The sequence below is a fragment of the Trichechus manatus genome, unplaced genomic scaffold (assembly GCF_000243295.1).
Source record: "Trichechus manatus latirostris isolate Lorelei unplaced genomic scaffold, TriManLat1.0 scaffold00038, whole genome shotgun sequence".
Taxonomy (NCBI): Eukaryota; Metazoa; Chordata; class Mammalia; order Sirenia; family Trichechidae; genus Trichechus; species Trichechus manatus.
The window spans coordinates 4,321,370-4,337,763 of NW_004443974.1; the positions used below are offsets into that span (position 1 = coordinate 4,321,370).

The following is a 16,394-nucleotide window of genomic DNA, read 5'->3' on the forward strand; positions in this document are numbered from 1 at the left end:
TACCCTGTTTGCTGGTCTCAGATAGGAGTCCAAGATGGCGGATCTGCGCTGCGTTAGCTGGTAGGGGACCTCTGCATGAATCTCTCCTCGCTCTCCATTCTCTGTCAGTTTTCTCACTCCATTTGGTGCTTGGCTGAATTCTTTATCTCTTCATTTGATGTTTTATGGTTTCAGGATTGTCGTGTTCTCTGTTCGGCTTAGTTTTTCTGATCTTTGTTGTGGAGGGACGGCGTGGTGCTTCTGCCTAGAGTGCCATTTTTCCGGAATGTCCCTTTTTTGCTATTTTTAAATAAAATCATGTCTTCATTATTTTTTGACATCTTAAACTTGATTTTTCATTCTCTTTCATAGAATTAAATCCATATGCTGTTGGATGATTTTACTATCTTTCTTAGCTTTATATTTCTTTGTGTGTTTGGAATTTTGGTTTGCAGGCTTGTTTTGAAGGAATCAGTCCTTCTTATTTTAAATTTTGGTTGATCTTTTTGTGTTTTCTGTAGTTTTCACCTATGCTTTTCTAGAAACACTGAGATTTCCTCCACTGGACATCTGGACATCTTACTGAGAGCCAGGTTTTATGATGACAACTAAGAATTTGTGCACCCTGTGATACTGACAATACGGCTGATTCAGGCTCAGAGCCAGCAGTTGTGGCTCATTCATAACTTGAAGATGTCTGTATCCTTCCTTGATTCCACCCCCTAGGCCTACAAATTTCTTGAGTCCCAGCAGAGATCAACTATGTTTTTTTTTTAAAGCTTCTTTCATAAAGAAGAAAAGATTTGTCTCAACTGTTAAAGCAGTGAACACAGCTCCAGTCCTCTATCTAACTTCAGTCCCCTTTACCTTTCAGACTAAGGAGTCCTGGGGTGGCACAATGGTTAAGCATTCAGCTACTAGCCGAAGTGTTGCTGGTTCAAACCCACACAGAGGAGCCTCGGCAGACAGGCCTGGTGATCTGCTTCCAAAAGATCATAGCCTTGAAAACCCTATGGAGAAGTTCTACTCTGCACACATGGAGTCACTGTGAGTCAGAATCGACTCATGGCAACTAACAACAATAACAACTTTCCAGACCAAAATTGCCACTGCCTGCTTCCTGGACCCAAGACAAGCAGGTCCACTGTTTCTGCTCTGCCCGTTGTTTGACTTTTCTATCTCATTTCTGGTTCTTGGATATGCTTGTCTTGTTTGTGAGCTCAGCCACGTCTTCTTTAGACTTTTCCTATCTGCCATTGCTTTGTGCTTGGAACAGAGGAGGTGACCAAAGTGGAAGTTACTGCACTAGCTTGACCAGAGCTCCATGGCTGCCTTTGACTCTGGATTCAAACACTCAGTCTTTTAGTCTTTGGTGTCTCTATAGCATTCACAGTAAAAACAAAACAAAACCCATTGTTGTCAAGTTGATTCTGACTCATGGTAACCCTATAGCAACCCTATAAGACAGAGTAGAACTGCCCCATTGGGTTTCCAAGGAGTGGCTGGTGAATTCGAACTGCCAACCTTTTGGTTAGCATCCCAGCTCTTAAGCACTGCGCCACCACAGCTCAGCTCTCTGGCTGGCTGTCTTGGGATAATGGGTGCTTGACAAGACACAGGAAGTAGGAGTAAAAAATATGAAGCAGAGTTTGGATAGGGTGATGGTGAAGCCCAAGGTAATGATTACAATGGGACAAGATAGCTGGGTTTGATGCAGGAAAGCAAAGTAAACCGGTTGCCGTTAAAACTGTGAAGATGTTTCATTCGGGTCAGTGTCTAAAGCAGGTAACAGAAGTAGTACTGAGGAGAGCTGCTTGGCCCTCACAGAGATCTAGCTCACTGAGGTTCTGTTATGCAGAAGCAGCCACCAGCTACCTAGCAGTTCTGTCCAAAGGGGAGATACTACAAGAGCCAAGGTGTGTGGTAAGCAAAAGCAACTCAGAGGCTGTAGAAATGGATTTGAGTCTTCTCCAGGAGAATATGCCCTTTCAAATTCCTTGTATTCTAGTCTGACTCCTTCAGGGCTCTAAACTTCCCTGATAGTAGGATCATGTTTCTAAGGGTCTTTGAGGAGGATTTTGAATTTATGTCCTTTTAGGCTCTTGGGTGCCCCTTCATCAGGATCTCCTCTGTGGTTCTATACTGTTGTTGTTGTTAGCTGTCACCTGGTCCACTCCAAATTATGACGACCTTATGTACAACAGAATGAAATGTTGCTGGTCCTATGTCATCCTCACAATCACCGGCATATTCAACTCTGTCTTTGCAGCTGTTGTGTCAGTCCATCTCTTGAAGGTCTACTTTATTCTTGTTGGCCCTCTACTTCACCAAACATAATGTCATTCTGTAGCAATTGTTCCGTCCTGATGACATGACCAAAGGAAGCAAGTCAATGTTCTGTTGTGATCCATAGAGTTTGCATTGGCTAATCTTTAGAAATAGATCACCAGGACTTTCTTCCTAGTCTGTCTTAGTTTGTAAGCTCTGCTGAACCCTGTCCACCATGGATGGTCCTGCTGGTATTTGAAATACTGGTAGCATAGCTTCCAGCATCATAGTGACTCAGTGATCTGCTGTAAACAAAACAAAACACTACCTGGTCCTGTGCCATCCTCACAATCATGGCTGTGTTTGAGCCCATTGTTCAGTTCATCTTGTTGAGGGTCTTCCTTTTGACCAAACATGATGTTCTTCTCAAGGGACTAATCCCTCCTGATAACATGTCCAAAATATGTGAGATGAAGTCTTACCATCCTCACTTCTAAGCAGCTCTCTTGCTGTACTTCTTCCAAGACAGATTTCTTTGTTCTTCTGGCTGTCCATGGTATAGTCAGCATTCTTCACCAACACCATAATTCAAAGGCATCAGTTCTTCTTCGGTCTTCCTTATTCATTGTCCAGCTTTCTCATGCATGTGAGGAAGTTGAAAATACCATGGCTTGGGTCAGGCACACCTTAATCCTCAAGGTGACATCTTTGCTTTTTAACACTTTAAAGAGGTCTTTTGCAGCAGATTTGCCCAGTGCAATGCATCTTTTGATTTCTTGATTGCTGCTTCCATAAGTGTTGATTGTGGATGAAAATAAACAGCTACTAATGGAAGTCATCCGCCAGATTTAAATGTACCAAAAAATAAGAACTAACTTCTATAATTAAAGTTTAAAAATTTTTCTAACTAGTTACTGCTTTTGAGTTCAACTTACTAAAAGTCTGTGATCAAGATTAAGATTGTGATCAATATTAAGAGTATGTTTGGCTTTTAGTTGAATTTTGAAAAGGAGTCCTCTTAAATAACGGGTTTCTAGGGATTTGGAAAGGCCACATTTGAGTAGGATTATCTCTTGGTTAAGATCTGAAATCTTTAAAAAGCTGCCAGCCTGTTTTATTCTCATTTCCTCAGGCTGCTTTTGAAATGCCATAAATTACAGAATAAAGCATCTGAGATCACTGACACTGATTTTACATTCACCAACCCTCTGAGCCTCAGGATCCTCAAGTGAAGGCAGCCAGTTACTGGGAGATCATGCAGGTGACATGTCTGAGTTACCCCCCCACAGACAAGGAAGTGATGCCCAGTAGTGCCTGCCAGAGACAATGCGTGTACATATACCCTAAAAATGAAATAGGAAGCAATGCCCAAGGAGCACTGATTCTGTTATTTAGAAAGAACAGTTGAAAATGAAATGTGTACAGCATTCACCCACAGATAGAATGACAGCAAAGGGAAGATATATGAAGCTACTGGAGCTAATCAGATCACATATCCACGTCTGAAAGGACTGGCTGTATTCACATATACACCAAGGACATACTTTTAAATCTCCTGAATAGGTAGCAAACAACATTCATTTAATATCTGGTGTTAGACTTCATACTAATTAGCTACTGCATAAAAATGTATTTACTCTCTACAATATGCCTGGGACACTAAGTATGCAACTCTCCTCTAAGCAACTACATATTTGTCTTTTAAATAAGCATGCACTAATTTAAAATGTCTTGCTCTACTAATTCTAAGATGACTAAAATAATAGGTTCCTGTAAATTTGAAAACTAGATGAAATGGGTTTTTTTTTTTTTTTTCAGGAAATGACAAGTACCGTATTGACTCAAAAAAGGAAGAAACTATAAAACAAAACAAAACCAAAGATGAAATTGAAAACATAGTCAACAAGCCATTCCTAAAAGCTTCCAGTAATCTCATGGGCAGGTTCTACCAAATCTTCAAGGAAAAATAATTCCCTTATGAAGATATAGATAGATAGATATGCAGATATCCTAATAAAATATTACTAAATCAAATTCATCATAGTAATAGAAGAAAAGCCATAGGTTACCTTAGTAAGGGTGGTTAAATGTTAAGAAATTCATTAATGTAATTCATTTCATTAACTGCTTAAAGGAGAAAATTCTTTTGATCATCTCAATAGAAGTTTTAAAATCTGATTTTACCTGATAAAGACTTCCATATTAAAAAGAAGACACTGTCTTATCAGCATCCATCAAACACGTATAAGTCCATCAACAGGTGAATGGATAAACAAATTGTGGTATATCCATACAGTGGAATACTATTCAGCAATAAAAAGGAATGGACTATTGATACATGCAACAATCTCAAAATAATTAATGTTGAACAAAGGAAGCTGGAAAAAAAAGAGTACATATTCCATTTATATAAAATTTACATAAAATTCTAGAAAATGAAAAATTAATTATAGTGACAGAAAGCAGATCAGTGACTGTGTGGGGCAAGGAGTAGTAGGAGGGAGGGGGTACGGAGAGATTCCAAAGGGGCAGAGGAAACTTTTGGGGGTGGTAGATGTGTTCACTATCTTGTTAGTGGTGATGGTTTCACGGGTATGTTGTATACCATTGAGTGAATTTCTACTTATAGACATGTCAAAACTTAGTGTATGTTAACTATGCCTCAATAAAGCTGTTTTTAAAAAAGTATAAGGGCAGACTTTGATAGAATTTGCTTTGACTTCTGAAGGCTGTATTTAGTCATGGGTTTGCTCTCTAGATCATTAAGATTCTTCTATGTATTTACAAAGAAATAGGTGCATAAATAAATAAAACATACTAACGAATAAGATAGACTAATACAACTTATTTTATACTGTATAAGTAGTTAAAGAAAACCTCCTTAAATTGGTGAAGTTACCTTCTCCCAGAAATCTCCAACACTCATCATACTTAATGGCAGAGTATTATCAGTCTTCTCAGTAAAGTCATGAAGAAAACAAAGGTGCCTAATATTATTGCTACTTTTCATTATTTATTGAACTTCCTGCCAATGAAAGAAAACCAGGGAAGCAAAGATATTTGTACCTTGGGAAGGTTCAGGAAGAAAAGAGACAAGTGTGATTATTTACAGACAGTATGATGGTCTAAGTAGACAATCTAAGAGAACGAACAGAAAGTTTGCTAGAACTCATAAGAGAATTCAATAGAGTGGCCAGATATAGTATCCTGAGGCTTTCTACTTCCCTAAATAGCCATTTAGAAAGTAAGGGGGGAAAGATGTCATTTACAACAGCAGCAAACATCGCTCTACAAAATATCCAGAAAAAAACAAAAAACCAAATCAATTGTCATCCAGTCAATTCCAACTCACGGCGACTCTGTTGTAGAGTAGAACTGCACTCCATAGGGATTTCAATGGCTGATTTTTCAGTATATCGTCCGGCCTTTCTTCCCAAGTGCCTCTGGGTAGATTCAAACTGCCAACTTTTTGGTTAGTAACCCAAAGCTTAACCGTTCACACTACAGAGGGACTCCTGGAATAAAACTATCAAAAATGTAAAGACCTGTTTGAAGAAAACTCTTAAACTGTACATGAGAGGAATTAAATAAATAGATATTTCATGTACTATTTGGGAAGATTTGACGTTGTAAAGTTGTTGAAATACGAGTCCCTTGAAACCCTTTGACAATGCCATGTAATAGTCTTTCCTTCTTTTAGGAAGCGATTAGGTTCTGTTTTTGTTTTTTTTTTAAATGAGGCAAGATGCATCAATATATCTTAGAAAATAAAAGTTTCCTAGAGCATCTTTGCTTAAAGACTGCTGGATTGTCATTGCCTCTCATGTCCTGAATGGAGTAAAACCATTCCTGGTCTCTGTATTCATTGAAATGCCACAGAAGAAAGAAAACCAAAGACACAAGGGAAAGATTAGTCCAAAGGACTAATAGACCACAGCTACCATAGCCTCCACCAAACTCAGTCCAGCACAACTAGATGGTGCCTGGCTATTACCACTGACTGCTCTGACAGGGATCACAATAGAAGGTTATGGACAGAGCTGGAGTAAAATGTAGATCAAAATTCTAACTCACAAAAAAAGACCAGACTTACTGGTCTGACAGAGACTGGAGAAACCCTGAGACTATGGCACCTGGACACCCTTATAGCTCACTAATGAAGTCACTCCTGTGGTTCACCCTTCAGCCAAAGATTAGACAGCTCCATAAAACAAAATGAGACTAAATGGGCACACCAGCCCAGGGGCAAGGACAAGAAGGCAAGAGGAGACAGGAAAGCTGGTAATGGGAAACCTAAAGTCGAGAAGGGGAGAGTGTTGAGATGCCATGGGGGTGGCAACCAACGTCACAAAACGATATGTGTATTAATTGTTTAATGAGAAAATAATTTGCTCTGTAAACCTGCATCTAAGGTATAATAAATAAAGAAAGAAGTGCCACAGATGAGGCAAGAGACTGATACCCAGAGGCGACTGAGAGCCCAAAGCTTCTGCCCCAGGAGCTGTATTATGTAGGGTTAGAGACACGTCTGCCTAATTTTGGCCGGTACTAAGACAGGTGTCATTTCTCTCAAAATAAATCTATAAATCAGTCCTGACAAAAATCCCAACACGAGAAAAAAAATATTGCAACATGATATTTTGGGACGTTGCCAAGCTGATTCCACAATTCAACTGGAAGAAAAAATGGTCAAGAACAGCCCCCCAAAAGTTGTTTTAGAGCGCTTGACCTACAAATATTAAAAAAATAATAATAAAACTATAATAATTTAAAACCAAGTCCAATAGCATATAAGAATAGATAATAACAATAGACAAATACAATGTTGGACTAGAACAATAAATCTAGAATTTAATTCCAAAGTCCTCTTTAAGGTTCTTTAGTTTCTTGTATATCAACTTTTAACCCATCAATAATTCACTGGTTGTATCCAAAGTAAAAATGGGCTGCGCAATTTCTGGTTTCTTATGATGCATTTATGCTTCTCTCCTTCAACTATTTTTGTGGTCCTCAAAAAAAAGGAGAGGAACCCAAGGTCAAGAAAGAGTGTTGACATGTCGTGGGGTTGACAACCAATGTCACAAAACAGTATGTGTATTAATTGTTTAATGAGAAACTAATTTGCTCTGTAAACCTTCATCTAAAGCACAATTAAAAAAAGAGAGAGAGCGGACTGAGAGACATAAAGCATTTGTTTCCTTACCCAGGGAGCTAGAGTGAAGTTCCGTAAGACAGCAGGACAGGTCTGGGGCTGCCCACAGTCCCCGCCTGGCATCCTGCCTCTCTCCCTGGGAATAACTGAGCAGTTATTGTGCACCTGGGAGCTCCTAAGTGCTTTGCATGTTTGGGGTCATTAATCCCAAACTAGGTAACTTAGAGATAACACAGCTAGTAAAGATTTGAATTGCGTCTGCCGGGCCTCCGGGAACACAGTCCCCTCTTCTGACGTTTCCATCACGGCTGTGTTAGTGTGGCTAACTTTTAGCTTGATGCCCTTCCTACCAGTATGCTGGCCTCAGGGGCAGCCGCAATTAAGCTGTCACCTGTAACTGCTCCTCTGTGGTTTGGTTCCGGAGGGCTCAACCTGGAAATGCCCCTAGTGTCGCACTTACTGAAATGTCTTGGATTTATGTGTTTACTTGTCTGTCTCCTTTACTGAACTGTGAGCTCTTTAAGGGCAGGGACTTTTGCATTTGTCGTTTTACTCTTAGAATGAATCACAATGCTTGGCAGACACTAGGCACGAAGTAAATGTTTGATAAATTCCTGGATTCTAAGCTTCTCAGCACCTAATTTTACCAGAATTAGCAGAAATGACCTGGATATGGTCAGCGTTGCATTTTCTTAGTGACTCCAACAGCTGCATCCCTGGGCTGATGGCCTGTTAACTCTGCCCCCTCCCTTCTTACGTTCCCTGCTGCAGCCTATGGGATCCAAACAGATGGAGATGAGAAAACGGCAGATGTCTGCAGCCCAGGAGACACCAGGCGCTGCCCCAGGCCAGCACGTAGGAGGAAATCGTGGATCAAATGCCTGCTGCTTCTGCTGGTGCTGCTGCTGTAGCTGCTCTTGGTAAGGTGTGGGGTTTTTTATCAACACACTCCTGATGTGGAGATAGTACCCCTCAGTAGTGTCGGTTTAGGGTTAATTCAACAAGTGGTCTTTAAGCAACTACTGTGTGCCTAGGGTGTCCCTAACTGTTGCAAACAGTTAATGAACTTGGCTGCTAAACAGAAGGTTGGTGATTCGAGTCCACCCAAAGACACCTCAGAAGAAAGACTTGGCGATCTACTTCCAAAAATAATCAGCCATTGAAAATCCTATAGAGCACAGTTCTGCTCTGACACAGTCATGAGGCAGAGTTGACTCAACTGCAACTGGTTTTACTCTATACTAACACTGATTTGACTTCTGTAAAGGACACCCCCCCCCAAAAAAAAAGAAGAGAATACATTCTAGCACTTGAGGAACTTATATTCAAATCCCTGGAATCAGGAGAACATACGTTAAACCACTAAAGGACAATTTAAGGCAGTTTATGATCTAATATTAACATTAGGTCAGAAACAATGCCTGGGCCATTAGAAAAGAGTCAGCTCCTGGCACTCTGTCATTGGTAATAAAGGCTTTGTGAAGGAGCAGGATATGAGATGGATTTGAAGGCTGGGTTATGAAGCAGAGAAAGCCTGGATATCTTCTGTTTTGTTAATTTTGTTTTTTAATAAAGCGAAATGTCATAAATATGTGCTTAAAATGAAGAGTGAAATCTAAAAATATAGGTTAGCTTACTGGGTAGAGGAAGATAGATACACAGTCAATGTCCAGGAAAGTCTGGTCAGCTCCTGCTTGACTTGGGCTTGTGTTAGTTTCTAAAAAGATCCCATCTAGTGGATGGGGCTCAGCAAGAGGAGTGCCCAGGGACTGAAAGAATCATAGCGCTGAGGGAGCCATCCATAGATAACAAGTGGAAATATGGAGGACATAGAGCTGAGAAGTGCCAAGAAGTCTGACATTCAACACAAGCCTTCAGTCCCCCGTAGGTATCTGGATGACTAACCAGGAAATGGAAAGAGAGGCTCAAATGGGAGGCTGAGACACACATGGCAGTCCATGACCCACCCCAAACATGAAGATAGTGCTGGTGGCAGATGGACTAGGTTAGGTCCCTTCTCCACTCTTTCCTTTTGCTAGTGAACCTCAGTGTTGAAAGGACAATTGTCCGAGAGATGTCCAAGCATTTCCTGATGCTGGTGAGACCCCTCCCTCCCATCTCTGCTGCCATGGCAGGGGACAGGAGGCTGAAACCATGGCCTGAAGAATGTTTTGTAATGATGGTGTAAGGATAGTAGGTGGAGGCAGGTCCCAGAGTAGACTCCTCCCATAAAGTGGGATAATGCCAAGGAGAGCAGGATGTGGGGTTAGGAACCACAAGTCTGGGGTTGTGTCCTGGATCTAGGGTGGCTCAGAAACTAGTTGGGACTGAACATGTAGCTGGAAGTAGCAGCAGCTGGAGGTAAGCAGGGCTGGAGAAGGCAAGAGCTGCCCATATAAGCAATATATTTGCATGTGATTATAGTTCATTGCTCAGTTTTTCAGTTGGGTAAGATGTTGTTGTTGTTAGGTACCATTGACTTGATTCCAACGCATAGTGACCCTATGTACAACAGGACAGTCTTGTGCCATCCTCACAATCATTGTTATGCTTGAGCCCATTGTTGCAGCCACTGTGTCAATCCATCTTGTTGAGGGTCTTCCTCTTTTTCGCTTACCCTCTACTTTACCAAGCGTGATGTGGTTATTTCTGTACAAAGTTCTCAAAATTCAGCCTTTTGCTTATTCTGTTTTTAAGACCTTTATTGCACCAAGGCTTCAACAAAATAAATCTCTTCCTTCTTGGGAGCGTGGGACTGAGATGGAGTGGGGATATGGTGAATATAAACAAATCTTAGGGTACATTGAAATTTATTTTGAATGACATGAGCCACATTTGGCATGTTTCCTCCAGACCACACCACTTTGTGTTCTGGCAGGGCAAAGAAGTGATTACATCCACCCCTCATTTATCAATGATTCCAAAGATCAGGTCTTTATGCAAAAAGCATCATGTGAAAATGGAGGATGACCACATCAATCACAAAATGGAAGATGATGACATCATTACATAACTGCCAAACCACTGAGAACCATGGCCCAGCCAAGTTGGCACATAACCTTAACCATCACAACCAGTATTACTGTCGCTTTGCACCTCAGCATTAATTACTGCCAGATGTATGTTCTTAATGCGCAAAATAGTCAAATAGTAGATTTTTTACTATTGTCATAAATGTAAAATGTCAGATAATGAGATAGTCCATAAGTGAAGAGTAAGTGTATTTACTTTAGAACCAAATAGAATTTCTGATCACTAGTTGCCCTTTTATAAAATGTACCCAATAAATTCATTTTAAAAGCTCTTATTATGTAAAATTTTAAACATACACAATAGAATATTCACAAATATTCACAATAGAATAATGAACCCCCAGGTACCCATTGGAACTCTAGTGACACAGTGGTTAAGAACTCGGCTGCTAACCCAAAGGTCGGCAGTTCGAATCCAATCCTTGGAAACCCTATAGGGCAGTTCTACTCTGTCCTAGAGGGTCATTATGAGTTGGAAAAGACTCGACAGCAATGGGTTTGTTTGTTCATTTGTTTGTTTTTGGTATGTACCCATCCTTTAGCCACAATAACCATCAACCCATTATCAGTTCTGTCTCAGCCACACCCTGTAGTTCCCTCCACTGTATTATTTTAAAGCAAATCTCAATCTTGTAATCAATTAAACTCTGAATCTATCTATGTCTATATCTATCTCTCTCTTTATACACACACACACACACACACACACACACACACAGCCCCTTGCAATTTGTTTGAAAATGCAAGGTCATTTGTCCTATCAAGTTTCCCACAGACTGGATCTTGCTTATTGTGTCCTGCCGTGTGGTTCAGTATCTTCCTCTGTCCTCTCTATTTCTTATACATTGGTAGTTGGATCTAAAGCCTTGATGAGGTTCAAGTTTTTAAATTCAGTTTTTGAAAACAAGTCAAATCCCTCTTCAGCAAAGTGCTGGAGCAATTAGACACGCATAGTAAGACAGTGAACCCTAACCTAATCCTCACACCTTCGACACAAATTAACTCAAAATTAATCACAGACTTAAATGTAAAATGCAAAACTATATAAACTTTTAGAAAAAATATAGGAGAAAATCTTCAGGATCTCGGGCTAGGCAAAAAGTTCAGAATCATAATCTATAAAAAGAAAATTGATAAATTGGACTTCATCAAAATTTAAAACGTTTGCTCTGTGAAAAACTCTGTAAAGATGATGAAAAGACAGTTTGCAGACTGAGAGAGAATATTTGCAAACCATGTATCCAACAAAGGACTAGTTTCTAAAATATATAAAGAACTTTCAAAATCCAACAGTTAAACAATTCAGACATAAAGAGACATTTCACTAAAGAGGATGTGCAGATGACAAATAAGTGCATGAAAATGTTCAACATCACTAGCCATTAGCCAAACCAACCCAACCCGTTGCCGTCGAGTCGATTCCAACTCATAGCAACTCTATATTGACCCTATAGTACAGAGTAGAACTGCCCCCATAGGGTTTCCAAGGAGCGGCTAGTGGATTCGAACTGCCGACCTTTGATTAGCAACTGTAGCAGTTAACCACTAGGGCTTCTCACTAGCCATTAGGAAATGTAAGTTAAACCACAATGAGACATCACTGCACACCTGTTAGAAAAGCTAAAAATAAAATAAAATAATGACAATGCCAAATGCTGGTGAGGATATGGAGAAACTGGATCACTCGTACATTGCTGGTGGGAATGTGAAATGGTACAACTACTCTGGAAAACAGTTTGTCACTTTCTTAACTAAACATGCAATTACCGAATGACCCAACACAGCAGCCTTATTTATAAAAGCCAAACACTGGAAATAGCCCAGATGTCCTTCAGTAGGTTAATGGTTAAACAAACCAAAATACATCCATACCAGAGAATACTACTCAACAATAAAAAGGAATGAACTATTGATACACACAACTTGGATGAATCTTCAGAGAATTATGCAGAATTTAAAAAGCCAATCTCAAAATATCACACTGTATGATCTTATATATATATACATATATATACACATATATACATATATATACATATATACACATATATACATATATACACATATATACTATATATACATATATACATATATATACATATATATACATATATATACACATATATACAAACATATATATATAAACATATATATATATATCCATGTTCAACCATTTGAGGAGGTAACATACAATCAGGAACCAATGGTACTGAAAGAAGAAGTCCAAGCTGCACTGAAGGCACTGGTGAAAAACAAGGCTCTGGGAATTGACAGAATACCAATTGAGATGTTTCAACAAAAGGATGCAGCGCTGGAAGTGCTCACTCGTCTATGCCAAGAAATTTGGAAGACAGCTACCTGGCCACCTGGCTGGCAGAGATCCATATTTATGCCTATTCCCAAGAAAGGTGATCCAACCAAATGAGGAAATTATCGAACAGTGTCATTAATATCACATGCAAGTAAAATTTTGCTGAAGATCATTCAAAAGTGGCTGCAGCAGTATGTCAACAGGGAACTGCCAAAAATTCAGGGCATTATTGACTATGCTAAGGCATTCGACTGTGTAGATCATAACAAATTATGGATAACATTGTGAACAATGGGAATTCCAGAACACTTAATTGTGCTCATGAGGAATCTGCACATAGATCAAGAGGCAGCTGTTCAGACAGAACAAGGGAATACTTCGTGGTTTAAAGTCAGGAAAGGTGTGGGTCAGGGCTGTATTCTTTCACCATACCTATTCAGTCTGTACGCTCAGGAAATAATCTGAGAAGCTGGACTACATGAAGAAGAGGGCATCAGGATTAGAGGAAGATTCATTAACAACCTGAGTTATGCAGATGACACAACCTTGCTTGCTGAAAGTGAAGAGGACTTGAAGCACTTACTGATGAAGATCAAAGACCACAGCCTTCAGTATGGATTACACCTCAACATAAAGAAAACAAAAATCCTCACAACTGGACCAATAAGCAACATTACGATAAACGGAGAAAAGATTGACGTTGTCAAGGATTTCATTTTAATTGAATCCACAATCAACACTCATGGAAACAGCAGTCAAGAAATCAAAAGATGCATTGCATTGGTCAAATCTGCTGCAGAAGACCTCTTTAAAGTGTTGAAAAGCAAAGATGTCACCTTGAGGACTGAGGTGCGCCTGACCCAAGCCATGGTATTTTCAATTGCCTCATATGCATGCAAAAGCTGGACAATTAATCAGGAAGACCAGAGAAAAACTGACACCTTTGAATTGTATTGGTGAAGAATATTGAATATACAATGGACAGCCAAAGGAACAAACAAATCTGTCTTAGAAGAAGTACAACCAGAATGCTCCTTAGAAGCAAGGATGGCAAGACTACATCTCACATACTTTGGACATGTTATCAAAAGGGATCAGTCTCTGGAGAAGGACATCATGCTTGGTAAAGTAGAGGGTCAGCAAAAAAGAGGAAGACCCTCAATGAGATGAATTAACACAGTGGCTGTAACAACGGGCTCAAGCATAGCAGCAATTGTGAGGATGTCGCAGGACTGGGCAGTGTTTCATTCTGTTGTGCATAGGGTCACTATGAGTCGGAACCAACTTCACGGCACCTAACAACAACAACATATACATGAATGGAGTGTGAGGGAGTGAGGAGGGTGTAGCTATAAAAGGGCAATACTAGGGATCCTTGTGGTGATTGCCATGTTTTGTATCATGACTGCATCAGTGTCAATTTCCTGGTGGTGATATTGTGCTATAGTTTCGTGAGCTATCCATTGGATGAACCGGGTAAAGCATATTTATTACAACTGCATATAAGTCTACAGATTAGCTCAAAGTAAAAAGTTCAATTTTTAAAAAAAGACTGGGAAAAAACATTTGCAACATATGTAAGCAACAAATGATTAGCATCCAAAACATATAAAGAATTCCTAAAAATCCATAGCCCTTGGGCAGATGGTATGAATGGTACTTTATAAACAATAAAATACGTATTTTTCTGGCCTTGTCCCTTATAAAATTCCATAGGCTACTTCAGGCTGGGTCCTACGTTTATTCCCCACAAAGAAAATGAAAGCGAGACATGCACACCTTAAGTGTTAAGAGGTCTGATTCATATTATTACCTCTACTTTCAAACATAGGGAAATGCTTTCAAACTTGTTTATTAATTGTCTTATTGCATGTTGTTTCTGTTTTCCTCTATTTTGGCTTCTGTTACTTCTGCCTTATCTATTCATTGGTCAGCTAACGTTGAGACCACTCTTCTATGCAGACACCTGACGTAGCCTCCATTTTCTTTTTTCTTTTCTCCTTTTTCTTTTCTATTTCATTATTATATTCTGAGAAGAAAAGGGAAAATTAATTCAAGATTGTGAGGAAGTAGTTGTAAGCTTTAGTTCATACTAATTTAGAGCAGTTTTAAGAGTAAGTTGTATTTGCAGCTAAATGCAATTAACTGCAGTAGTATATTTGCAAGTCTGAAATATTCTCTTCCCTTTGAGACCAAAAGTATCTGGTGCCTAGGAAAGAGATGATTCTTTCCTTATTTGACTCTTTTTATTTGCCTAGTAGCATTACTAAGTGACCATAGATTTGATGAATTCCACAGGAATAGAGAGCAAAGTTCCCCCTATCATGGTGAATCACTAAAATTTACCTTTCAGTTCTTTAAAAAATTTCCCTACACCACATACTTATTCCCATTCCTATTCCTATTCCTGTGCCTTACCTGGGAATACATTATACATATGAATATTGATAAATTTGAAAACAGCTTATTCATTTGGCCCTTTAAATTACTTCAATTTTATGACAATTAACAAATTAATTTGCATTTGAGGAAGATCTAGAAATTGGGCCTAGAATCCAAATATAATTTTTCTCTTGGCTTTCAAGTCACTTATTTTCTAAGAATGATTATTTTGGGCAGAGCGGGATAGGAAATGAATTAAGTGATTAAAAGTAGATGGACTGGTCTGGAGCCAGCAGAAGTGGCCAGTGATGAGTTCCCATGGCACAAAGAGAAGCCCAGGGGTGTACCTTCAAAAATGGAAGACCAGAGAAACACAATGACCACAACCAGAGCCTGTTTAGGGATGCTAAACCCATGGAAGGAGGTTAGGAATGAAATTTTTCCTGGCCTGCTCCCTGGAGCTAAAGAGGACTGTGGCCTAGAGAGGCTGGAGGGGAGACACAGCCTTCGGATGAGGAAGTGAGCACAGTGACAGGTCTAGGATGTCTCTGATGGCACCTCAGGGAAAAAACCCCAAAATGGCACTGTAAGATGGGGTGTTCAACAGAGGTCCCAGGAGGGAAGTGGGAGCAACACAAAACTACCAGACAGGTGTCAGAGACAGCAGAGGGAGAAATGATGATAATAATGTAAAGAAAAACCCTCTCACTCAAAATGAACCGGCAAATCAGAATTACAAAACACATTTTAAAAATCTAGCGCTAAGACACAGAGCCAATAAAACCAGAATGTGGATTCAGTTTAGAGTTTGATAAAAAAGCTTGATGAAGATTATAAAATATGTTCCAAATTCTCAAAAGGTACATGAAGACAGGGCCTCCATTTTAAGAAGAAAGCAAGAAATTAGAGTGAAATGGGCAGAAATGAAACAAGTACAGGTGGATATGAAAAAGAATGGGTTGGAAATTTTGGAAATAAAAAATGTAGCCATGGAAATAATTGATATTGATGAGATAAATACAAGTATATACACAAATTGGATCTTTGTATGATGTTGTTGTTGTTGTTAGGTGCCGTCGAGTCAGTTCTGACTCATAGTGACCCTATGAACAACAGAACAAAATACTGCCCGGTCCTGCACCATCCTCACAATCGTTGTTATACTTTAGCCCATTGTTGCAGTGACTGTGTCAATCCATCTTCTTGAGGGACTTCCTCTCTTTCACTGACCCTGTACTTTACCAAACATGATGTCCTTCTCCAGGGACTG

General features: G+C 39.6%; 1 protein-coding gene across 3 annotated transcripts in view; it reads left to right on the forward strand.

The window, feature by feature from the left end:
• Positions 1-16,394, forward strand: part of RGS20 (regulator of G protein signaling 20) — a 137,300-nt gene that overhangs the window by 87,213 nt on the left and 33,693 nt on the right. For all 3 annotated transcript variants that reach the window (XM_004375609.2, XM_004375610.2, XM_004375611.2), the window contains one exon: positions 8,171-8,319. In XM_004375609.2, the coding sequence (XP_004375666.1) occupies positions 8,171-8,319 (149 nt within the window). The remainder of the gene's footprint in view (positions 1-8,170; positions 8,320-16,394) is intronic.